At 40.7% G+C, this 26,074-nt stretch overlaps 1 protein-coding gene across 1 annotated transcript in view; it reads left to right on the top strand.

The window, feature by feature from the left end:
- Positions 1 to 26,074, top strand: part of Runx2 (runt-related transcription factor 2) — a 115,056-nt gene that overhangs the window by 942 nt on the left and 88,040 nt on the right. Inside the window, exons 2-4 of the mRNA XM_013019082.1 lie at positions 4,959 to 4,963; positions 7,739 to 7,895; positions 14,036 to 14,140. Of these exons, the coding sequence (XP_012874536.1) occupies positions 4,959 to 4,963; positions 7,739 to 7,895; positions 14,036 to 14,140 (267 nt within the window). The remainder of the gene's footprint in view (positions 1 to 4,958; positions 4,964 to 7,738; positions 7,896 to 14,035; positions 14,141 to 26,074) is intronic.

The raw sequence follows: 26,074 nt of genomic DNA, 5'->3' as shown, positions 1-26,074 counted from the left end.
TCTCTCTCTCTCTCTCTCTGTTTTAACTGGTAGCTTTGGAAGTTTGTTCTTCATGGAGCTTTGGTATTTACTTATGTAACAGTATTTATCAAATGCGGCACTGTTTGAGGTTTGGGGAGCTGGCATAAAATGTCAAACAAGACAGATGAGATGAAGGCCCTTTATGAAGTTTATAGCGGGGAGCCGGGCCTCCGAGCGCCGGCCGTGCGCCGGCCCCACGCAGCCTCTGCGGCCCGCGGGGTCCGTTAGTTTTCGGGCGGTGGCGGCTGTGGGAGGCGCAGGTGGCCGCTGGCAGGTTGGGGGTGAGGGGTTCTCCACTTCTGGCTCTCGTCACGGGGTCCCCGCTCGGAGGAGACGCGCGGGGGCCCCGGGGAGGAGGGTGAGCGCGCACGGGGGTGGGGGGAGCCGGTGCCCCCCAGGCCCCGACGTGAGGGATGCCCGGGGAGGATGGGCCCGTCAGGCGCCCCGGCAGGCCGTTGAGCTGCAGTAGGTGGGCCGGGGAGGAGGGGGCTGGAGAACCCGGTAGGTAGGCAAGGCCTCCAGAGAGGGGGGATTAGAAGAGAGAGGGTCTAGGCTGTCCCTCCATGGGGGATCCCAGGGCCCAGCTCCTGCAGGTCCCCGCGATCTCCAGTGTGCTGACCCCCGCCCCTCCTCACCCCACGCGCCAATTCCGAATCGGCTTGTGTGGGTGGGTGGAGTGGAAGGCAAGCCAGCCCAGGTCCATTAGAGCTGGTTGTTTCCCCGAGGTCTTATCTCCGGACAGGAATCAGAATGGACTGTTATGGAAAGGGGAGGTTGCATTCTGGGGCAAGTTTCATTTTGCAGTTGGATCCAGTGGTCTTTTTTTTTTTTTAATTCTCTGTCTTTTCAACTGTCACATTTTGTAGGTTAATGTTTTCCTTGAAATGTGAAAAGATGCGGGTCTATGAGAATTGTAGAAAATTAAATTTCCATCTAAGAACTATCTTTTATAACATTTCATCCATCCATCCATCCATCCCAGGGCCCAGAATTTTCCCATGGGCCTAATGTGAAAGTGGACATTTATTTCCACACCCGTCCTCAAAGCCTCCCCAAACCAACCAAACAAAAAGTCCCCCAAACCTGAACACAAACAGCAAAACCACAAATAAGGAGTTATTTTCACTACACAGGTCCACAATCAAGGCATGTGAAAGCAGGAGGATGAATGCTTAGCTTTTATAGATGTCACTTAGACGTGTGGAGTACATGCTGGTTTAGAATGTAACTGTCTTGAACTTCTCTCACGTTTATGATGCTGAATTAGTTTGGAGGACAAGTATTTTGAATAGCATTGATGCTGTTGGTATAGAGATGGAATGCTATTTAGCGTGAGTTTTGTTTTTTTTTTTTCTCTCCCCCCCCCCAGATAGTTTGATTACTATCTGGGCTTTCTCACTACCATCCTTAAAGAAAAACTATTTTGAAAGTTTCTTTTTCTTTGCTATTAATCATACTTTTTAATCAAACAGGTCATAGATAATATAAGGTCATATTAAGTTGGACATTTTAATTGATATTGAATAATGGAGTTAGCCTAAAAACTGAGTCTCAGTGCTTTCTAGTAGCCATGTCTGTGTTTACTGGAATTCAAAAATTGGGTCAAAGTGGAGATGCATTCAAACTCTTTGTTTCAAAACTAGTATAGACATTTGGACAGTCAGATTTTGACTGCAATTTTTAATATCATTTTTCATGTGCTTGACATAAAACCAACCTTAAAAAATCTCAGCCTTTGGAATGAAAGTATGAGAGTAGTAGACTTCTTAGAGTCTTGTTCATAATCAGTTACATCTGCAGTGAAGAAATAATATGAAGAAGTCTCCATTTTAAGCATGGTGACAGCAACTTGGCTATCACATTCATAGCTATGTAAAAATATGTTAGGATGCTGTTAGGTAGATAGCAGATAGGTAAATGTATTTAAAAACTCAACATGTGAAGAACTTAATTGTTGAAAAGTCTGGCATTCAAATCAATGCAAGATTTATTGAACCCATATTTTATGTCTGTGACACTGAGTTTGGCACTACAATCAGAAATGAATTCAGAAAGACTGTTTGATATGATAATTTAAAATGGTGCTTCAACATTATATAGCCAGTGATACACTGGCTACTTAAGAAGTAAGGATTGACTTGGTATTATTCTTAATCTTGTTTGGGGTTTATATAACAATACTTAATTCATTTATGCCTGATATGTAAAAATACAAAAAAATACCCCAACTGTTGGTATACTTTATCTAAAGTTGTTTTTGTATTTTTAACAAAAGTTCTGTAGTTTTGAAATGGCCAGTTCCTCCCAGGTGTCAAGGAAATGGACATACATATTTTTAACATTTCTTTCAGGTGTATCTCACTGAAAGCTTAAAATAGTCAAGGCATACTATTAGAAGATCCTAGGCCCTTTCTATCCCAGATCATTGGAGTGACAGAGAGGCAGTTTGCAAATTCAGCTCATTAGTTTTGATATCAGGCAGAAAGAATGGGAAGAGCATGTCAATCCTGAATCCAGTAGCACCCTTTAAGTTAGGGGTCTGTCACCATCTCTGCTAAGACCCCTGGTGCTCAGGGTTAGTAATGAAGTTGCTTTAAATAGCTTCAGGCTGAAACACACAATGAAGAAATTTTAAGTCCAGATGTATATTTTAAACTAAAAGTAGTGCAAGCCTGTGGCACTGTTTTAAGTTGGAGAACACTAGATTATGTATATTTGCTAGTATCATATGTTTTTCTGGCAGGGTCAAAGAAGGAAAACTTATTTTACTTATATGATCTAGTACTCAGAGTTAATTTTGTATCTTCAGTAATACCTTCCAGTATGACAAAAGAGTTTCGACATGACAGAGCAATTTCTATTTGAAAATAATTTTTTTGGACATCATTAGCCATTTTCTGTCTTCAAAAGCAAGTATGTAATTTATAAATACTTGACACTAGTGTTAAATTTTCCCTAAGTATTTAATGACCAGATTTTAAGTTTGTCTTTTTCTAACCTAATTATTCCTAAAAAAGGGACAATAAGCCTGTCAGATTCTTAGTAAGCCCAATACAGACTGCTATGCAAAATTACGTAAATCTTAGTAGATTTCAGGTTGTGTGAAGACAGACATATTTTTGTGTTATGCTTCTAAGTGCAATAAAGCTTAAGTATTTAGGGTTGAACATATAAAACTTTCTGGTGAAAGTTAGAACAAATCATTTTAGATGGAAAATATTTCTCAAGATTTTTGAAAAATTACATTTGAGAAAAATCTTATAGATAGCTCTTACTACTTTTTCCGCTTCAGAATTACTGTTTGTATCCTTTTAACGTTCCAGAATACTTATTGCTAATTTTTTTCCAAATAATACTGTGTATTCATTTTCTTCTTTAGAATTTGATTGGCTTTTCCTGAATTCTGGCTTCAACTCTAAAAGTGAACTGCAGTATTTGTTGAAGCTTTTTGGTAGTTTACTTAAAGAGAATTAATTTTTTTTCTTGCCTTTTGCAATGACCGGCTCAGCTCTTTATTACAAAGAAAGATTTGATTAGTTTCTATCTTGAAAAAATAATTACACTTAAATTTTATTGACATTACAATGTGCCAGTATAATGCTGGCCTATCAGATAAATTGATTAGTGGAGCCAAGGCAGAATTACCCAGAGAAATACTTTAGGCAGATATAATTTCTAATAGACTAGACCGAAACAATTTTAAGGGTCAGAGTTATTTATCCATTGCTCCTCTTTCAGAATGATTCCATTTTTAGTCATGCTGGTTCTCAGACAGAAGTTTGGTAGCATTTGCTAGCGTTAAATAGCCTTTTCCCTCATTCTGTACAAGTGCCATATGTGATTTAAATGCTAGCTACAGTGAGATGTGCTAAATAAAGGACCTTCGTTCTCAATTTTGGAATGTCAGAACAGAAAATTACTTCTTCTTTGCCTATGATTTTCTTGAATTTGTTGGTTTTATATTTTAAGAACACCGAAAAATGGAACTGTTAAGGTTTCATCACAGATTATTCCTTGCCGAGAGTACTTAGTCTTGGTGGGTAACATGGAAAAAATTTTTAATTTGTATTTATGCCTCACCAGTTACAAGGTAATTTTTGACTGCTCTCTCCTCCTTAGAATGTTTTTCCATTGCTTGGGTTTGGTACAGATGAAATGTGCAAAAGAATTTCTTGATTCTTTTGGTTTTCTTTTAGATAAACACAATCGAGACTTTCCAAGGGAAATTTCTTTAGGTTCAGATATCTACTTTAAAAGATTCTCAAACGTGTAATTATATTTCTGATTGATATAAAATCAAATATAGCACTGCCTCCCCCACCCACAACACACACTTATGCTATTCCTCCCTCAGAAAAACATTGGGAAGTCTGATTTCAGTAGAGCGAATAGCCATTAAGCTAGATTTCAGTCATAAAAGGAAAGGTTGTCACTATATTGTATTAGCATTATTTTTCCAGACCAGTTTCTTAACCTCTTAGAAGACTCACACAACTTGTATTGTCTATTTATTTTGTTAAATGCGATATGTAAAACATACCAAATATTTAATATGGTCATTTATTATGCTGCTTCAGCAAAACAAAGTGGATTTATGTATTTCACTCCTGGGAATCTTTTCTTTCATATTTTCCCATATTGAATCAATTTTCCTTCTAAAAATCCATTTCTTAAAAATATGCAGTAAAATAATAATGTCTCACAGTTCTTGAGTTTTACATTGAGGTAGATTCCTTTATTTCTTTTCTGAGATTTAGCCTGACTAAAGTGGAACTCAGCAGCAGTCATTCTGTAACTCTCACCAACAATCAAGAACATCTCAGGATGTGAAGTGAAGAATCACATATTCAATTGAACCCTTAAGGGTGCTTGAAATCTTGGGGTTTGCAGACTGCAGACTTGGAACCAAACACTGTGTTATTCTCCTTGTCTTACAGACGAGGTAGTATCTTCTACACTTTACACACTTAAAAATACTTCCAATTTATATGAAAAGATTGTAGTTCCCCGGAGATGAAGTTTCTTGTGTAAAGTCAGAGTAGATATATAGCAAAGGTAGGAAGAAAACAGAAGAATATCCTGATTTTTTAGCTCATTCATTTGCTTCTAAATACTACAGCTTTTCCTTCTGACTTCTATTAAAGATTCACTTTGACCCAGAAGCTACTCTGCAGGTGTTAAAACACAATATATTGAGTACACAAAATATCTTAACCTTCAGGAAAGTCCTGGCAGACATAGTTGATGATTTTGCTATTTTCAATTGTGCCCATTTCTAGCATAGTGAATTTAGAGTGCGTCATCTCCCCGGGGAATGCAGCATTAACTGTATCCATAGCCCCTTGAGGTAGTAGATCAAGTATACTGGGAGGAAGTCTTGTTCTCAAAGGATTTGCTCTTGACCTGGGAGACTTCTCAGAAAATAACTGTAGGACTCTAGGCAAAGTGTCATCATCACAATTATCTGGTCCTCTTGAGGTGGAAAAGCTTATCTGAGAATTAGTCTGGGAGCTGCACATAACAAGTCTCTGAATAGCACATTGCTTTTGGCAGGGGATGCTGACTCAGCCTTAAGCTCTCTCTCTTTCTCTCTCTCTCTCTCTCTCTGTTTTAACTGGTAGCTTTGGAAGTTTGTTCTTCATGGAGCTTTGGTATTTACTTATGTAACAGTATTTATCAAATGCGGCACTGTTTGAGGTTTGGGGAGCTGGCATAAAATGTCAAACAAGACAGATGAGATGAAGGCCCTTTATGAAGTTTATATCGTCTCTAAACTAATAAAATCTGAACTCCTAGGAGTGAGTTTCTCAGCTTTAGGTTGCTTTTCAGTATAGTTAAAAGCAGTTGATAATCATTAGTATTTCTACAGTGAAATAAGGGTCACTGGAACCAGTGGGATGCTGGGTAATTGGGTCGTATGGTTTAAGAAGGGCTTTGTGACCTTGAGTGGAATGACAAGATGCTGAATGGAAGGAATGGAACAGAGAAGCAAGAGGAAATAATAAATAGAAGTCAGAGTGGTATAAATACCGACCACCTTTTATGTGTTTGGCTTGGTTCGATATGGGGCCTTGGGATAGGAAAGAAGCCAGTCCTACAAGACAGTTTGAGGGATTTTATTATATCATAAGGGGTCTGCTTTAGGGAGGTAGCCACCAAGCATGCTGGGGCTGTAGAATGATATGCTTAGGCTTTTTTTGTGGAAATCTTGACAAAGGGGAGTATAACTCAAGAAGTAGAGAGAGAGATAAGTGGGAAGTGCTAGGTAGACAAGTGTGCAGAAGTGTCTTTGTCAGACAGAGTAATGGGTTACTGTGGCTGAGCCCACTGCCTGCTTGCTGAATGCAGAAGAGAAATCATGGAAGTTAACTAAAAGGAAGCACTGTTGCTGAGGGGTAGGGTAGGCTTTTAGTAGTGGATTAAGAATGAAAAGTTTACTGGTGCCGATGTCTCACACTTGTAATCCTAGCTTCTTGGGAGGCCGAGATCTGAGAATTGCAGTTGGAAGCAAGCCCCGGTGGAAAGTCCCCAAGACTCATCTCCAAGGAACCACCTGAAAGCCAGGAGAGCTATGGTAGAGTGGTGGAGTGCTAGCCTGGAGCCAAAAAGCTCCAAAGAGAGCACCCAGGCCCCAAGTTCAAGCCCCATGACCGACAAAAAATTAATGAAATAAAAGGTTTTATATAAGTCCGTAAAGAATCTACACTGGCAGATCCCCTTACCTGCCTCCACTAGTTAATTAGAGACACACATTTACAAATTAGCTCACCCTGGATGAAGTGTGACCTCCTAAGCAAAACAAATACTTGTTAGCTTCAAGACAGATGATTTTAGATCTCTACTTGACTAAGTGAATCTGTTTCAGATTAATTGTTGAAGATGAAGGATACCAATGTGTCATTCCAAGATGGCAGGTGGAATATGACAGAAGCATGCTTAAGGGATTATCTATCTATCTGTCAGTCTATCTATATCCTGTTTGTGCTATTTATTCATCATGATTGTTTTCATTCTGATATATATATATAAATACATTTTATATATATACATATAAAATTGACACATATATATGTCTATGTTATACCTCAACTTTAGGGTTTTGGTAGCCTTGAATATCCCATTGGCTCCCACAGCAGAGTGGGCATCTAGTAAGTATTCTTAGTGTCATTAAATGCTGAACATTAGCTCAATGGAAGGGGAAGCATGTAGACTCCACTACTCTAAGACCTAGAGCTTCGTGTAGTCAGGGACTCAAAGGTTGCTTCTGAAGTCTTCTCTCATGGAACAAGTCAGATTTTCCACTCCTTAGCTTGGGATCAAGATAAGACCACACCTCAGGGCTCTTCAGGCTGTAGACAGGAGCAGATGCCTTCCTACAAGTGATGCAATCTGCAGATGGGGTATCAGCCTTCTCTCTGAGGCCTAGTATCTGTGAACAGGCTAACATGGGAATTTAATAAAAATGTACATACATTCTGTGAAGAGTCCAAGAACAAATAAAGGAAATTCTGCCTGCCTTTGAGATGGGTGGACCCTGAGCATTGGTATGTTTGAAGTGGCATCACAACTCAAACACAGATGCTTCATTTCTGTTGGCTATTACTGGACCAGAGCCCTGAGTCCTGATAAGATAGATCATTTACAATGAAAACAGATTCTCAGTTTTTAAGCTTTTCTGAGGTGCCATTATTGCTGCTGTGTTTCCTGTTTTATGTAGGTGGTAGCCCTCGGAGAGGTACCAGATGGAACTGTGGTTACTGTCATGGCGGGTAACGATGAAAATTATTCTGCTGAGCTCCGAAATGCCTCTGCTGTTATGAAAAACCAAGTAGCAAGGTTCAACGACCTGAGATTTGTGGGCCGGAGCGGACGAGGTAAGTCTCTGTTTTTTTAAAAAAAAAAATCTGATAATGGACTGAACACCTTCGGACCCCCTGGTGAAATGTGGGCTAGTCGGTGTACAGATCAGCACCTTTTTTTTTTTTCTGACTTGGTTACTAGGAGGTTTTACTTAAATACATCTAGATATGATGGAGTATTTTCCCTGAGTGCATGGTCGTTTTTCATTTGTTTTGTGATATGAAAAGTCATTGTTTTTAGAAAAGCCAACTCCTCATTGCACTGGTTGAAAGCCTATAAGGGAGAGGGGTCAGGATAGGAATTAAAGGGAGTCACATTATTGAGCAACTTGAGTGGTAAAAGGGAAAGCAAAATGGATATAATGTGTGGACATCTTGGTAATATTAATTTTGGTCTTAAGTTGAAACAAGGGCAGGTAGCATAAGGCCCTTTGATTATTATCCCATTTGTATTATTTTGTTTATATTCTTATAATAAGAATCTATTAAAATCCTGTTCTTTTTTCCCCACAGAAGCCTTTTCATTTGAGTAAGTGACTAATTTAGTCACTTAGTGACTATGTAAAATTGCCTAGCTAAATGAACGATCAGGACTCCAATGGTTCTATACTATTTAAATATTTCTACCAATCTGAATGTATATACAATGATTAAGGATCCATAAAAGAACCATAAAACAGGAAATAATCCCTTTGGGGTTTTTCTCAATTGTTTTGTAAATGGGGTAGCTCTTAAAAGAGAAGTCTCTAAGGAGGCCAATATTTTGCTTTTTATTTACTTTTTCTGCAGAGAGACTTTTACTGGTCATTCGCCTATTAGAAGTATTATGTTCAGTTTTATTGAATCTAATATTTCCATTTTAAGTATTTCAATAAGAAGAGGTGGGGAATTATAAAGTGTATGGATTCACTGCTAGCAAATGAAGAGCACCAGTTTTTTAAACCAGGTCTAATAATTGCTCTCTAGTCTGGATCAGATGTCAAATTATTACCATTATAAAAACTTGATAAGGGAAATTCAAGCAAGGCTGTTTCCGATGAGTAGAGTTAGTTTACTTTCTAGGAACAGGGCCAAGAAGCTGTACTTTTTAACTTAAGAAAAAATGATGCATGCTAATGAGATACTGCCACTGAAAGGTTGTGTGAAATAAAATGAGGCTCAGAGCCTCTGGTAGAACGAAGACTAAGAGGTTTATCTCTGCACTAAGCTAAATTTTCTTTTCTTAGAAGAAAAAGAACTTTCTATATTACTATTATCTGATTGGTAGTGATGGAAGTGGTGTGTGTGTGTGTGTAATCATCATTACTTTCTCAACTACTGATGCAGATTGACAGTACAATAAAAGTTTCTCTTTCTTTCCTAGTAAAACTATGAATGTGATAATTTACCTGTATGTACAAAGTTGTACCTTTTCTGATAGCATCTCCTTATTTTCAGCTAGGGAATTGAATTTCAGTATTTAAAGGATGGGTGTAATACTTAAATTTGCTTTATGGATTCAAGCTAGTATTTTCATTTATTGGGCTTTTGTATTATATAGATGACACATAACTTTTTTCTGATCAATTGGAGTAGAAACTATGGCAAAGTGATAGTGTACTTTGTAAACCTTCAACATATTTATTTAAGAAACTTCAAAGAGAAACAAAGGGTGTGCACTGTTTTACTATATTGGCTTTCTGAGTTTTGGCTGGTTTCCCAAATAGCAATTTTTATATTTAAAAAAAAAGACAGACTTAACTGCTTGCAGACTTTTCACGCATGGAAGATGAAGAAAGCTTCTTTTGATGAAGTGTAATTATGTCCAAACAGAGCTGACCCCCTCCCCCTATATTTCTTATGATCTTAACTGAAGAAAGTAGGATTTTTCCTTTGAAGCAGCGGGGACTTGGTGGAGGATCTGAAATGCTACAGTCTGCTGCCAGAGGCAGGATGGAGAAATTGGTCCAGACTTGTCTCTAGACTTAGATGGGGGGAGTAAGAGGACTGAGAGGAGAGAAAGAAAAAAATTGATTTATCACTAATCATAGTTTTTTTTTTAATACCACTACATTAACATTGTAGGGAAGGAAACAGTAAGATCAAGCTGTACTGGAGAGGGCGAAGAAGAAAAAAAATGAGGACAGAGAACATTGACACGACAGCACTCTGCAAAGAATGAGTCAGTTTTTCAGTGGCAGGAAACCCTCTAACCTGTCTTGGTACCTTTTGAACCTGACCTGCTTTTATAACAGACTCTTTGCAGCTTCCTCTCTGATTTTTCATGCTTCCTCATTTCTCTTAAGTAATTAAGTCTTATCAACACCATGTTACCATTGTACTTTCTTTCCCAGTCTTACAAAATTTCTAGGATTAAAAAAGGCATTAGCGTAGTATTAAAGCTCATACTAAAATAAAAAAAAAGAGGGCATTCGACAAGTGTTACATTCCCCTCCATCTTTCACTTACAGAAATCTAAACTCTTGGAAATTGAAAAGTGGTCTTAGATTTATAAAGAAGTCATGACACTGCTTACTTTGGCTTTTTGGATTGTTTGATCACCATAATTTTTTAAAAAATGGTTGGGATAAAAGTAGGTCATCAGTGAAACTTGCATTAAGTTAACAGTGGCTTTTTTTAATAATTTTTTCTTTGTGTTTTAAACAAACGTTAAACAAGTGATTTTAGCTTTTAAAATGTTTCTGGTATACTTTCTCCCTTTTGACATCAGGCATGCTGCTTTTAATTTACAAGCATTTTTAAAGCATCTCCAGTGCACAGAGCATAGCGTTTTGTCAATTTAGGATACAATTCTGCTTACTGTCTTACTCCTCCTCCTTAGTCTTCAGGCTAAAGTTGGTGTTGTCCATCAATGACAGTTGCCTGTCTTTATCTTAGAAACCAAATGACTGGAGGACATATTGCAGAACTAGTTCCTAGATGAAGCTGTGGATGATAAAATTAGTTATCCCTAAGTAAAAGCCTGCCTTTGTGTTACTTTTAGAAAGTGGGATTTGGAAAAACTTATTATTATTTTTAATCTAAGGAAATCGTGAATGCCCACATAAACATTTGACTCAGGAAATGTATTATTATAAGATGGAGAACCAATTACCAAGTTGGGTCATAGTTTTCTAAAAGCTTCTTCAGCATTGCATATGTGTTTCTTCTGAAGGAATAATCAGAGGTTGAAGGGACCTCTTCTGTTTTCTGTTTTATTTGTTGAAGTACATCTTGACCCTTAAGGAGTTTATTTTGGAAGACCACAGTTATACTTAAATACTTGTTTCCTCCCCTTAACCCACCTCTTTTTAAAGGATGTTTTTAATGGAAAACTAGTTCTGCTCTGAACATTGAGTTACTTTATACTTGAAGGGTGAATTTCATGTTTGGCTTTTGTTCCCACATGAAGTGTTCTTCTAAATTTGGGAGAAGAGTTGGCAATTTATAGACATTAAAGATAATTAGGAAATATGTCATTGTCTATTAAGATTAGTGCCATGAATGAAAATTGCTGATCACGGCCATTAGAGCCACTCACTGTTAGAAATGGCCTATGGACTACTGGTCTCATCCAGGATGCCTTGCTTATTTATTTATTTTCTTATTTATTTATTTTTTGTTTTGTTTTTGCTAGTCCTGGGGCTTGAACTCAGGGCCTGAGCATTGTCCCTAATGCTTCTTTTTGCTCAAGACTAGCACTGTACCACTTGAACCACAGCACTACTTCGGCTTTTTCTGTTAATATGTCGCTGAGGAATCGAACCCAGGGCCTCCTGCATGTGAGGTATGCAGTCTACCACTGAGCCACCTTCCCAGACCATTATTTGTTCATTTTTATGCTGGTGCTGGGTCTTGAACTCAGGGCCTAGGTGTTGTCCCTTAACTTTTTTGCTTAAGGCTGGCTATGTACCATTTGAGCCCAGCTTCCAGCTTTTTGGTGGCTAGTTGGAGATAGTATTTTCATAATCCTTCCTTTCTTGGGCTGTTTTTAAATGTTGATTTTTGGATTTTGGCCTCTTGAGTAGCTGGGATTACTGGCATAAGTCTCAGAATGGCATTTTAAAATGCTTTCATATGTGGAGACTAAACCATTTCTGTCCTCTACAGCCATAATTTTGGGGTTCTTACTGAACATACTGGCTTCCCATTCAAATTTCTGGTCTTCATTTCTATAGATAGTCAGGTTTCTGGGACTAGATTAGTTCCCTGGCTATCTTAATTTTCAGGTTCATCTTAACGATTAAAACAAATCATCAGTTCCCAAATAAGTGAGTTAAATCCTTGTAAAATCCAGTCTGTGTAGTAGATGGAGTATGATTATGTCATTGACAAATACATCAGCCTAGCTAAGATATTATATTAGTCCATGTATTTATTGTTTCATGGACACAGAGAACTAATTGAGACCTATCTCACAAGTAGATAACCTACTAATTTTTTTCCATATCTTCTGGCAGTGTGGAAGAAAAAAAATGAGCATTTGCTGCTGCTGCTGTTGTTGTTATTATTATTAGTATTAGTAGTAGTAGTATTTCAATGCCAGGGATTGAACCCCAGGTTCTTATCATGCTAGGTAAGTGATCTCCCTCTGAGCAATATCCTCCAGCTGGAGAATAGATTTGCATTTTCCCATTTATTAATTTGTATGGATTTGGGCAAGTTACTAAGCCTCTCTGAATTTTGGGTTATTCCTTTATGAAATGAGGATGATAAGTCTGCCTGGGGAGGATTAAATAAGACAATATGTATGAAGTGGCTGGAGACTAGTGGGGTTATAATTAGTATTTATCTTTTTTAGTTCTACCCAACCTCACATTCCTGTCTTTTCTCACTACCCCTTCACTTTTGCCTGTAGAAACTTACAGTCAAGAGGATAGGAAACTATAGACTATGTAGACACAGTAACAAATGATGTGTGTTTCTAACAGATTTTAGGAACTTACATGGTCTGGGGTTGAAAAGAAAACCCATTCACTAGACCTGACAGTCCAAGACCTGTTCCACATTAAACATTGTACTTAACCTGTTCCATGTTAAGCTATGAAAATATTGCATTAAACTTTGCATTGTGACATATTGTCTAAGATTTGTGTTTTGATTGAATACTCTCAGTTTTCAGTAAAAGGAAAGGGGAAAGGGAATCTGACCCCTAAACAAAGCAGAGCAAAATGAGCTTTTTTATCTGTTGCAGGAGCAGACTAAATGAATACGTTGGCCCCCAGAGTGCTGAATGTTTGATTGAGTCACTGTTTCACGCCCACCTTTTCCTGTCTTGTAACAGTTTGCAGTTTTGACTATCTGACATGACTAACCGTTGCAAATCTTAACTGATTACAACTGTCAGTGAGTCTGTGTGTAACAGAGTCTGGTATCTTTTGGAGAAAGCAGACATCCAAATCTGCTACCAAACTTTTCCCAGCCGCACCCCACTACCATTATTTCATCACTTTTAGCTCAGTTAATTTGAAGTATTGAGCTGAAACTTCTGCTAAAAATAAAAATTCATGTTTATGTTGAGTGGTGAGCCAGTATCAGGGAGTTACTTCAGGATTTCACAGCAGAGATAGATGTTAGGGGAGGGGTGAGCAAGGAGGAGAAACATTCATTCTAGTAATGATGAAATCATACCACAGGTACACGAAGGCCAGGCCAGGAGACAGTGGGACCTGTTAAAATGATTCTCATAAGAACCTCCTGCTTTTATCTTCTTGTGTGTTTCACGTCAGTGAATAAAATGCTGGAATAATGCGAAATAAATAGCATAAGTCACAATGGCTTTCTATTGTTCCCCCATGGGGTCATGACCTAAATCCTAAATGAAGACTTCTAAAATGGTCTGTGCTTGGATGTATTCCTGATGTTGGCGAAAAGTGGAAGGAAGGGAACCTTCCTCAAATGGATCAGGGTGTTTTATTTTCACTCCAGCCATTGCTCCAGAGTTTTGGTTCCATGGATTGTGCCTTACTGAAGACAAGGGTGGGCGTTGGTTTAGGAACGTCCTAGACTGGCTTTCAGGGGGTTTCCAGTGCAGAGTAAGGACTCCCGTGTCTTCTCTTTATTTCATTGGCTCCTCGGAGCTGCTTAAATGAGATGTGGACTCTCCTGTGTTGCTGTGTAATCATGACTCTTATCCTTTTATGTTCACTTTCCATCTTCCTCTTTTACATCTGCAGGCAAGAGCTTCACCTTGACCATAACAGTCTTCACGAATCCTCCCCAAGTAGCTACCTATCACAGAGCTATTAAAGTTACAGTGGACGGACCCCGGGAACCCAGAAGTAAGTACTTACTTCTTTATTGAAACTGGCAATAGAGTTTGTGGGGGAACCCTGGGAAGAGTTCCTTCTAGAAAGGTTAATGATAACGTCTTTGCAAAGTTTGTGATCTGCATATATACTTAGTGAGGGACAATTAGTAGAACTTCACAGTTAGTAGAAAATAAAATTACAGTTTTAGGCTTCACCACAAAATTGCTCAGGCCTTTATAACTTTGGGAAATGAGTTGGTAATTGTTTAGTCACTGTAACGATTGGCTAAGAAATTCTGCTCATCTTTTTGAGATACACAGACACACATTGGACAGGGCCAAACAGACTCAGGAGAGCTGAGGATAGCAAACACTAAACCTAAATATCTTGAGCTTAGTCGAAGAAGGATTTGCGTTTGTTTCCCATGGCCTAAGAATGTGTGTTCCCTTTTTAGCCCGCCCACTCAATTCCCTTTATAAAGAGCACACTGCTTAATTACAAAGAATTTATTTGCAAATGATAACTTGCTTGATTGTTACAACACTGTTGTTTGGTCATGTTCTGGTAATTGTTATAGATAGTTTCTTTTAACAGAGTCAAACCAGGCTTAACTCTACTTTGCTTTACTTGTCTGTCTGGCCATCTAGAAGAGAGATAATCCTTAGCCCTTAGTCACACAAATGATTCAAGCAACTCATCACAGCAGCATTGACATGTATGTAGAGGTTAAAGATGAGCTGATACATTGGCCATTCACAATCGGGCACTATTGGAGATATCACATAGAACTCTACCTTGGCCAAGTGAATGCGTGAGAGGGGTGGGTAGGCACTGCTTTTAAGGAGTTGAATTTGGTTTGTGGGGGAGGAATAGCTGGCGGAAGGATTTGTTCCACAACAGTCCACCTGCCTAGACTGGAAGAGTGGGCACCTATTTTCTTTCCCTACATAGAGAAAAAAAAAAGTCAGGTAAGGCTTTCCCCACGTAGATGTCTTTTAGCAGTGGGAAGGCACAGTGGCTCTGCCCTTTTTTCTCCTTTCTTCGCAAAGCCTGACTGTTGCCTAAACGAGGGCGGTCTCCTACCTCCAGTGCAAGGCCTTGATGTTGTTTTGTTTTCATGTGTGGCCTTCTTCCAAGTCCCCCTCCACACCTTCCTCCCCCCCACCCCCACAATGTGGAGTCAGTGCTGGGAAGGTCTATCTGGGAAGGTCAGGCCAGATGGTTGGTTCATGGGCAGGAGCCACAGGTCTTCAGGGGTTATATAGTGCAGAGCAAGGATGCCTGGCCTGGTTTGGGGCTTGTTTGGACTTCAGTGGACGGCCATAAATGAAGGATGGAAGATAGACACCTTATGATGGAAGTCATCTTCTAACCTCTTACATGACTAGTCCTTGAGTTCCTGACCAGGTAGGGGCTTCTATTCTCATAACGTAGTCTTTAAAGTTTATTTAGCACCACTAACATTTGTCTTTTAAAAATGTTTCTTCCTGATCATCTTCTGCTTTCTTAGTACTTACAAAAGCTATTCCTTCCTCTCCTCCCCCCCTACGCCCCCCCCCCGCCTTCTTGGGTGTATACACTTGAGTTAACCCTTCCAGTTGCTGGCTGAGAGAGAAGCAGAAGAGGGTAGGTACTCCTCATCCTGAAAGATATGACTAAAGGTAAGGAAGAGGCAGAATAACTTTGAAAAAAGGCTCTTCTGAGTCAATATGAATAGCATTACTTCATTTCAAAGCAATTTGGCCACAGGAATTAAGCTGATGGACTTACATCCTGTAAAAGCAGAGAAACTCTCTGAAAGCAGTGAGGGTTTGGGGTTGGGGGAGCAGATGCTACCGTGTGATCTCAGATTGGGCTTTGGGTCATGTCGAGTATGCTAAGTGTGAGTGGCCGGTGGTCTCCAGTGTCAGACCACCTGAACTAGTTCCATTGGACAACATGCCTTATAAACGGAAATATCTGTAAAAATGAGGTGGTGTTTTCCTGACATCATGGTGGTGATTTGCCTGGATAGAGGGATGGGTCTGACAGCAGTAACACCGTGATTCTGCCACCTGAAGAAGGGGCTCTTTCCTCTGCCTTGAACTTGGCCATCTCTCACAAGGACTCAACTTGGTCATGAGGACTCTACTTGGCCATTTTAGTGCAAAAGCAGCCGAAGCCAATACACAGACAAATAGTCAGCTGTGTTCTAATAAAACTTTCTTTTCCAAAACAGATATGGTCAGCCAGATATGGTGGCCCAGAAATCATGCTTTGACGCCCCTTGCTCTAGATTTTAAAGTGGCTTATTTTTGTTTATCAACTTTTAATAGAAAAGGCCTTTAGGAAAAGGCTCTCTTGGAGGAAGAATCCCCTTCCCCCAATTAATTCAATTATTTGAGATTCCCTTCTTAAATAGTGGTTATTTGTCATAAAATGACATGCTTCTAGTGCTACTATAATGGTTTGAAGGAGTTGGAGATTTTGTACTGTTGTTTCCTGTTTACATGTAGAGTTTTTCTAAAGATTTGAGTATAGGGCTGGGAAGGTGGCTCAGTGGTAGAGCGCTTGCCTTGCATGCATGAGGCCCTGGGTTTGATTCCCCAGCACCACATAAGCAAAAAGGAAAGAAGCCGGAAGTGGCGCTGTGGCTCAAGTGGTAGAGCGCTAGCCTTGAGCTGAATTGCTGAGGAACAGCACCCAGGCCCAGAGTTCAGGCCCACAACCGGACCCCCCCCAAAAAAAAAAAAAAGATTTGAAAAGGCTGATCTGGTAGCTCAGCGGTTTAAATAAAGACTAACTTAAATAAAGACTAACTATAGATGAAATGTTTGTGTTTTTATATCAAGACTGCTTGGAGTGAAATCCCAGCCTCACCATTTATTAGCTATATGGAGAGAGACAATTTCCCTAGCTTCTCTTTGCCTTAGTATTCTCATTTTTCCAAAATGAGAATCATGAAAAGAGTATCTTCTTCAAGGATGGTAACTTGAGGTCATGTATGTAAAATGAGCAGTTAAGTACCACGTACTAATTCCGTATTAAACATAAGCATTGGTGTCTTTCGGCATAAGTCTGTTGTAATGTTTGACTTCTAGTATGCGTCGAGGAATCCAATACCATCTAGATTCTGTTCTTTAGTGTACTATTATTTTCTTTCTAGTGTATTCCAGATGGCTTTGCTAATTTTTGCTCAGTAGCAATCAACACTAATCATTGGTATGAATCAGGCCATGAGCAGATAGTGATGCAGAACCAGTGATGAATACTACTTGTATGTAATAAAGTCCAAGACGGTGCAACAGCACTTAATGCCCCCTTCAGAGGCCCTGCTTATCAGCATGTCTGCCAAAACTTGCTTTCCACTCAGAAATCTGAAAGGTTTCACCCTCTGTGTTCTCTGTCTCTGGCTGAGCTTGTGCCTGTCACATCCCAAACAACTTCTTTTCTTAATATACACATCTGGCGTTGGCAGTTGGACTAACTTCATAAGAGCACATGATCATCACTCATTACAAGATTAAAAAGTACCCCATGGCATCATTGATGTTTTTTTTCACTTTGATCTTTTGCAGTTGTGATTCATCTCAGTTATAAAACTTCCCTTTAAAGGAACATCGCCGATGACTTATTAGAACCTTCGTGTTAAGTAGCGTAAACATGAAAATGGTGCACATCTTTGCAAAAATGCCATGGTATTTCCTTCGCTAGCTTATCATTTTAAGACATGACATCATGCTTAAGATCCCAAATTTGTCAGTCTTGTGTTTAGGCAAAAGCATTTTGACCTTCTGTTGGGAGGTTAGCTCTGCAGATCAACCGTGGTATGTTTGCCAGCAGGAGAGGTAGTAGAGCAGCAGCAGTAATGTGTTTGGATATTTAACTCTTTTACGCATCAGTTCCTATTAGAATCTTCTACTCCCCTTGGTTCCAATTCCAGTCTGACTTAAAGAAATTCTACAGGAAGTTGAAAACTCGGTGAGCGATGTCATATTCTACAGTAATGGTTCTGAGTTGGAGAAAAGGACTGCCAAGTGCACAGAGAATGGAAAAAGTAAATCACTACACACGGCCGGGATCCTTTTAATAAACATACTGTGCTTTCAGTTTTCCACTGCTAAACAACCAGCTACCCAATCCATACCAGCTTAAGATAACAAGCAGTTCTTTGTTTTGCATTGTTTGTGGTTGATGAGGGTTGATCAGGATGCTTTCTCTGATGGGGTGCTGGAGTTTGTCAAATGGCGGTGGTCAGATAGTAGCTAGGGCCGGAACATCCAGGATGCCTCCATTCATATATAGCTTGTGTCATGGTGGCTGAAAGTTAGGACCAGTGGGATGATGGGACATTGCTCCCCACCCCAGGTAGTCCTTGAACTGCTTTCTCTTCTTTATGGTCTCTCCTGAGCTCTGATAGACTTTGGAACTTCTTACAGGACAGCCCAGGGAGCTGTTAGGTCTCCTTAAGGCTTAGGCTCAGAGCTGACATAGAGTTGCTTCCTCCGTACTCAGCTGGTTAAACCAAGAGATTGGTAAAGCCCAGATTCAACCGGAAGAAGCAGCACATGAAGGAGTGAGTGGCCGGGAGTAGTCTAATGGACTACTGGAGGCCATCAGCTCTCACAAGTGCTTGCAATAGGAGAAAGAATTCTTTTCAAGGTCCCGTCTTTTGAACACCTTCATGATTTTAAAAAGCACACATGTTTGACGTTCTACCAAGTGACCTCGTGTTTCAATGCATAGTGAGTTGAAGAAGTTTGTCAACTATCAGATAAATCAGGGGTGGGCATGACCTTGTAGTGCTTGGTCTTAGCAAGTCAATATCAAATGGAGCCAGATCAGTATTGATAGGAGAGAAGAACGCTTAAGTGTTTGAACAAAGAGGTGTGAGCCTAGCATGGGAGTACAGTAGTCCATGCAGCATAGTTTACCATCACTCGAATGGACGTGTCTGAAGAATTTATTCTTGGTCATCAGATTTTGAGAATTGTCAGCACACCTGCAAACCCCATGCAGATGACCCGTGTGGGTGGGTTTCTAAGAAGTTTTGTATGTTGAGCCTTAAGGAAGTCCTAACTATGGTTACTCTCAAGGAGGGACCAAAGTGTCAACCGTATCCTTCCTGCTGGGGTACTGTTACTGACTCTGACCAGCTGCATGTCTTGAACTGGTGGGAGAAAGGAGACGCTTTACCTCTCCTCATGGGCCATCCAGCTCCCTTCCTGCGGGAATAGACCATACAGCTGCAACATTTCTGCGCCTGGTTCCCCGGGGTGACTTCGGTAGGGGCTGGAACTGAGGTGAGTGAGAGGTTATGGGGAAGTCTAAGGTGGTGTTTGCTTTTTGAGGTCTGCCTCCATAGCCTGGTTCAACAGGCTCCTTGGCTGGAGACTCCACAGCCGGATAGCTTTCTCCTCCTGTTTGCTCATACTCACCCCTCCCCAGTTCATCAACAAATCCTTAGTCCTCCACAGAAGTTTCATTTTCCCATGCTCCTTAGGCATGTCCAATTGTAGAAGTTTCTCCTTAACAATGGAAGGTGACAGACTAAACCAGACCGGGACGGGCAAGGCGGTGTCAGCGTAGTCTCGCTTTCTTCTTCAGACTGTTCCATCGGGTTTGGAGACTGTTTTCCAGCCCTGGGGAGGGTGGAGAGCCTGGCATTTTCTCTTCCTCATTCCAGACGATGTCAGGGGCAGCTCACATTTATCTTCCATTACTGTTCATCCTCGCTGGGTAAAGGAAGAGGCTTTTTTATGCTGGCTGGCCATGACCTCTGCTTGTTTGCTAATGGAGACGAATATTTAGAGGTTGGTTGCATGTGAAAGAACATAGAGGACATGCAAGAGGTGTTGGGCGGAGGGGACAATAGAAGCATTTCTTAAGGTTATTTGATATCCCTGGATAGTTTTGCATACACATACTCATTGTCTGCGAAGATGGTTTGAGAACACTTTGATAGACCTTATGCTATACTCCTGATGCTGTAGGCCTGAAGTTTACTCCCTAGTGCAAAGCATTAGCAGTATCTTCCTTCCTTCCTTCCTTCCTTCCTTCCTTCCTTCCTTCCTTCCTTCCTTCCTTCCTTCCTTCCTGTCTTTTTTTTAATGGTGCCAGTATTAGGCTTGAATTCAGGGCCCGTGTGCTATCCTTGAGCTTTTTTTTTTTTTTTTTTTCTCAAGGCTGACACTCTACCACTTTAGCCACACCTCCATTTCTGGCTGTATGGAGGTTAATTGGAGATAACAGACTCACAGACTTTCCTGCCTAGGCTGACTAAGAATCACGATGTTCAGATCTCAGCCTCTTGAGTAGCTAGGATTACAGGCGTGAGCCTCTGTCACCCATCATTGTCTTCTTGACTTGCAGACGTCTTTGAAATGTCTAAGGAATAGAATTATATTTTGTTATTTACAAGTTATAGCAATACAAGCAACAGTTTCATTCTCATACATATTAGTCATTTGGCCGCTAGTGTCTAAAACATGGTTGAAGATGTTTGACTTAAGAGAATCATAACAGCTGAAACATCCATCATTCCCCCCGCCCTTTCTTTAAGGAAGATTACAGGTTGGGGTGGGGGCATCCAGAATGCTGGTTGGGGGTTATGTCTAGTGGCTGGTAGAATGTGGGCTTAAGAAGAGCAGTTTTAAATCTCTTTCAGTGCTTTTTTTTCTTTTTTGTTGACTGACTGTCAGGAGCTGGGAAGATGGCCAAGAAGGAAATGACACATCGAGAGGCATTTTGTGTTGTGCAACATTCTGTGGAATTGATGTAAGGATATATGGCCTGTTTACACATTCCTTCGCGAGCAGACGCATGGCAGTGATTGAGTTCGGCAGCACATGGCATGCTGCAGCAAGGAACTATGGCCTTCACATCCTTTCATGGCAAATTATCACAGCCGTTAAAACATGCTCCTGTCCCTACTCTGCACTCTCCCCCGGCTTTCCCATTCTGAATGTGCTTTTCTCATCCTGTTGGACTTGTGTAGCGTTCATAGGGGGAGTGCATTTTCCAAGTGCATACGTTTCAGTGGATATATTTACTTCTAACTAAATATAGCATGGCAGGTTTTCAAGTGATACGTGTTCTCAACACACACACACACACACACACACACACACTCGATGCAAATGTGTCAGTAGTTTGTGTGTTGGTGTAGGTCAGAAATTATTCATTCTGAAAATAGTAGGAGGGGTTTGGTAGAGACTTGTAAAAGTGGTTTCTTTTTTTTTCTTTTTTGGTGTTATTTATAAAAATGACTTTTTCTTCCCAGGAGTGACAGTTGGTGATAGATCAGCAAAACTTGCTTTATTTTGTGTTTTGTTTGTGCATTTTCTTCAAGGCAGATTGGATTGAAGGAAAATAGGTTACCCTTACAGATGATAGAGAAAAAGAGAATTTATATCTTTTCATAGTCATAATTATCCTTAACTAGAATTGTGTGTGTGTGTGTGTGTGTGTGTATGTGCATACAGAGCCTTGTGTTCTTACTTGATTTTGTTCTCAAGGCTGGCACTCTTACCACTTGAGCCATACCTCCATTTCTAGCTTTCTGCTGGTTAGTTGGAACTGAGAGTCTCTTGAATTTGTCTGCCTATACCGGCTTTGAACTGTAGCCCTCAGATCTCAGCCCTCTTGAGTAGCCAGGATTACAGGTGTGAGCCATAGGCTCTGGGCTCTTAGGATTTTTTTTTTAAGGAGAATATTTGTGACATTAACTAAAGCACATCTTTGCTTTTCACATAAAATTCAAGGTTTTGGGGCTGGGAAGGAGGCTCAATGGTAGAATGCTTGCCGAGCATGCATGAGGCCCAGGGTGCGATTCCTCAGCACCACTAAATATAAAAAAGCCGGAAGTGGTGCTGTGGCTCAAGTGTAGAACGCTCGCCTGGAGCTGAAGAGCTGAGGGACAGCACCCAGGCCCAGAGTTCGAGCCCCACAACCGACCAAAAAAAAAATCAAGGTTTTGATTAGAAGATTACATCTGTGAAGTGTAGTACCTTTGTAGCACAAGAGCAAGGGCTCTTGTGCTTCTGGAAAGTTCTCTTGCTGTGTGCTAGTGGTTAAAATCTGTTTGGTAGTTGACCAAAGCCCTTCATGAATACAGAGGATTAGGGCTTAAACCCACAAATCTCTGGGAAAGAGTCACTCAAGATTTAAATTATAGTATTATAGTAAGGGGGAAATTTTTTTTTTGGCATGGGTTTTAGGGATGCGAAGTCTTGGCTACTAGCGTGTTGGCACGAGTTGATGTGTAGACAGTTCCTTTTGACCTTGGAAGCATGATGGTCAGCTCTTGCCATCCCAGGCTAGCTGCAGTCTTGCTTACAGTGTGGATTGTTGGTACTTTTCAGGTCTGGGGGTACAGGTCTTCTTAATCTTAAGCTGATATTCTTTTTTTTTGTTGTTGTTGGTTGTGGGGCTTGAACTCTGGGCCTGAGTGCTGTCCCTCAGCTCTTCAGCTCAAGGCGAGCGCTCTACCACTTGAGCTACAGCGCCACTTCCGGTTTTCTGATGGTTTATTGGAGATAGGAGTCTCACGGTCTCTCCTGCCCAGGCTGGCTTTGAACCGGGATCCTCAGATCTCAGCCTCCTGAGTAGCTAGGATTACAGGTGTGAGCCACCAGCGCCCGGCTTTAAGCTGATATTCTTAAGTGTCTTTCTTCTATAGTTTCCTCATGTGCAAAATTTTCCCTTTTACAGAATATTCCCTGTTTAGTTTTATTCTACATACATAAAAGCTTTCTTGTCTTATCAATTTTTATTTTTAAAAAGTAAAAAAATTCACTCTAGAAAAGAAAAGCGAGAGGAGGGATGGGTTAGTAGTGCTGGGTGACAGTGCTGTCAGACACCTTGTATTTATATACTGTTTTATGGACTGGGAACTTCTTTGTACGACTACTTAAAGGTAATAATAATAATAAAATGTTAAAGTACAAATTCACTGGGCCTTGAACTCAGGGCCTGTACGCTCAAGGCTATCAAGACATTCAAGTGCTCTATCAGCTGAGCCACAGCCCCACTTCCAGCTTTTGAGGTGGTTAATTGGAGATGAGGCTCACATACTTTCTTGTCCAGTATAGCTTCATACCATGAGCCACCACATCCCGGCCCCCCATCAGTTTTTAAATCCCCATTACATTTTTCTCTTTTTGTCTTTACCATTTTGATGTGTTTGTCTCAATAAAAATCAAGACTTTCACCATCCACTATGCCCTGCAATTACCTTCTCTCCCCGAGTGCTAGCTAGTGTGTTTGTTCGTCATTATCTTATACTGCTTTAATCAGTCATTGCTGGAGGTTTAAGCTATGGATTCTTATTTTGAATTTATTTATTATGTGTATTGATTCATCAACTCACCATTCTTTCTCATATTTCCTTTTATTTTTTTCTTCTTCTGGATATAGAATCTTCAAAATTCCCTTCAGTGAGAAACTGTTAGAGGTGAACACTCACATTTTGTCCCTAAAAATGTTAGTTACTTGGTGTATTGTCTGCTACCAACTTGAAGTGATGTGAGAGGCACCTTGCTGATGGTCTGTCTGTCTGATGGCCTGTCTGTCTGTCTCAGTGTGTGAGAGCCATGCTCCTCATCCTGACCTTGCTGATGGTCTGTCTGGCTGTCTGATGGTCTGTCTGTCTGTCTCAGTGAGTGAGAGCCATGCTCCTCGTCCTGACTTTACTGCGATTTTCAACTCTACATTATTAGACTAGCTGCAGCAATATTGAGGGAATGGAACACAGGACAGGTAAATATTCACAGCAGTTGGAGAAAGGGAAGGAGATCCAAATGTCTGCTGCCTTGGGGAGCTGGGAAGAGTCACGGGCCTGTGAGTGGGTGGGAAGGAGGTGGAAGGAGAAGGCCAAGGAAGAGATAAGAAATGAAATCCTGTTTCATGGCGTGGCCGTGGATAGATGCTAAGTTGCTTTGGAACTTTTCCATTCGGATTTATGTTAAAGAACTCTATCATTACATATGAACCTCAGATACCATCTGCTCATTGGTCAGCAGGGCCAGGCATCTCCAGATGCTAGTCTCTGCATGTTTTCAGTTACTTTAGTGAGAGAGAAGGACTCAGAAGCAAAAGATGATTCTTGTTTTCTACAGCAAATGAGTTGAATGAAGTAGAGGTAAGAAAATAAACATGTGGACCAGAGGGGTGTTGTTTAAAGGTATTTAGAAATATTTCTGGGCAAGAGGGGATATAGTGCTACAGTGAAGTGCAGCAATTCCTATACTGGATGTGAGGATAGAGTTCAGTGGACATGGAAATGTTCTAGTACTTTCTGTCAACCCTCAGATTGCACAGACACCTGCTACAAGACATATTTCCCCTCCTTCTTGTTTTTCACCTTCTTGAAGTTGGTTTTCATGAGTTACAATTGGGACAAAATTGATTAGGGGGCTTTTAAATTTGGTGGCCATTGATATTTGAACTCAGGGCCTCATGCTTGGTAGGCAGATGCTTTTGCCACTGAGCCACACCTCTTGCCCTGTTGTCTGTCGCTTAGTTTTGAGATAGCATCTCATTCACTGCCTAGGGGCATGCATAGTGGTGATCCACCTACCCTAGGCTTCCCCATACATCTTGGGTAAGAGGCCAAGACTGACCTTTAACTGTGAGCTGCCCAATTTCAGCTCCCTAAGTAACTGGAATTGCAGGTAAGAACCCCGGGCACTTGGTTTATGGTACATTGTGATCTTTATGATTTGAGCTGGTCTTTGGGCCACCATAAGACTGGCCCTGGAAAGTACTAGTGGAAAGATACAGGACCTCCTATTATAAGTGTCCCAGATGTAGTTGGTTCTACCAGAAGTGAGGAGAAATAGAGATGTACAGGCTGGGAAGGAGGGTGAATGTGAAGTATGGCTACTAATTCTAGAACACTGGTTTCTAGTCATCTCCTTACCACTCACCTCCAGGCTACAGACACGGGGCAGTGTGTTGTTGTAGCAGGAGGGCTATTTCAGAGTCACTTTATAGGGAGTTCGCCTATAAGTGCAGATTTAAAGTGTGGGTTCACTTACGGTTAAGGAAAGTCAGATGACTTGGAAAGTCTGCTTTGGAGACCTTGATGCTGCCTTAGTGACCCTAAAGAAATCACTAAACTTTTCTCTAGTCCATTTTCTTCATCCTTTAATAGAAATAGACATGACCGTAGCCTGAGAATTGCTGAAAGTAACTGCTGAGGAATGATCGTAAAGTGCTTGGCACACAGGAAGGGCAGCTTAAATACCAAACAGTAATTATGCAGCGCCTTTATGCCAAGGAGTTCCAAACACTGAGACATTACCTCACCGATTCCCTCTGCATCCCTGCTAGGGAGGCATAAGGCCTTTGACAGGCAGGTAAACTGAGGCATGGGCACCTGAAAACTCATTGGCCTCATGTCACTATGCAAGATGACAGACAAAAGATCCCAGTCATCTTTCAATTCGTGGTCCATGGCGAGAGCACTGGAAGCTGGGCCCAATGCATTCTTGGTGTTGAGAAGCAGAGTTCTGTTTGCTAAATAGTGATTCCAAACTATACAGTCCTACAGATAGATGACACGTGAGTTCATGTAGTTATGCGTTTGTTGACTGAGCCCTGATCTCATTAGGAGTACATTTAGCCAACAGCCGGAAACTCTGAATTTTGTGAGATAGAAACTCACGAGTTGTAGAAGTTAACTTTCAACAGAATTTCAGTCTGGACCACAGTGAGCATAGTACTTTTGCAAGTAGAAAATACAGACAGGTACACATGTGGCAGAACTCAATTCAAAAGTGCAAGTTAATCAAGAGGAAAACTATTTTATGGATCATTTGTATCTCCCAAGACCACTACTTTGAATGCTTTGATGTGCAGCTGCCTCCTGCCGTGGTTTCCTGGGGTGGTGTTGGTGCTTTTGTGGGGAAGAACCAGGAAATGGACAGGAGGCTGAAGAATGACAAGGCTACACCGAAGTTGAGGGAGAAAAGGTGTTCTTGG

Source organism: Dipodomys ordii, unplaced genomic scaffold (genome assembly GCF_000151885.1).
Source record: "Dipodomys ordii isolate 6190 unplaced genomic scaffold, Dord_2.0 Scaffold44, whole genome shotgun sequence".
Classification (NCBI taxonomy): Eukaryota; Metazoa; Chordata; class Mammalia; order Rodentia; family Heteromyidae; genus Dipodomys; species Dipodomys ordii.
Note: the sequence above shows the minus strand (reverse complement) of the source record. Positions and strands in the feature narration are given on the sequence as shown.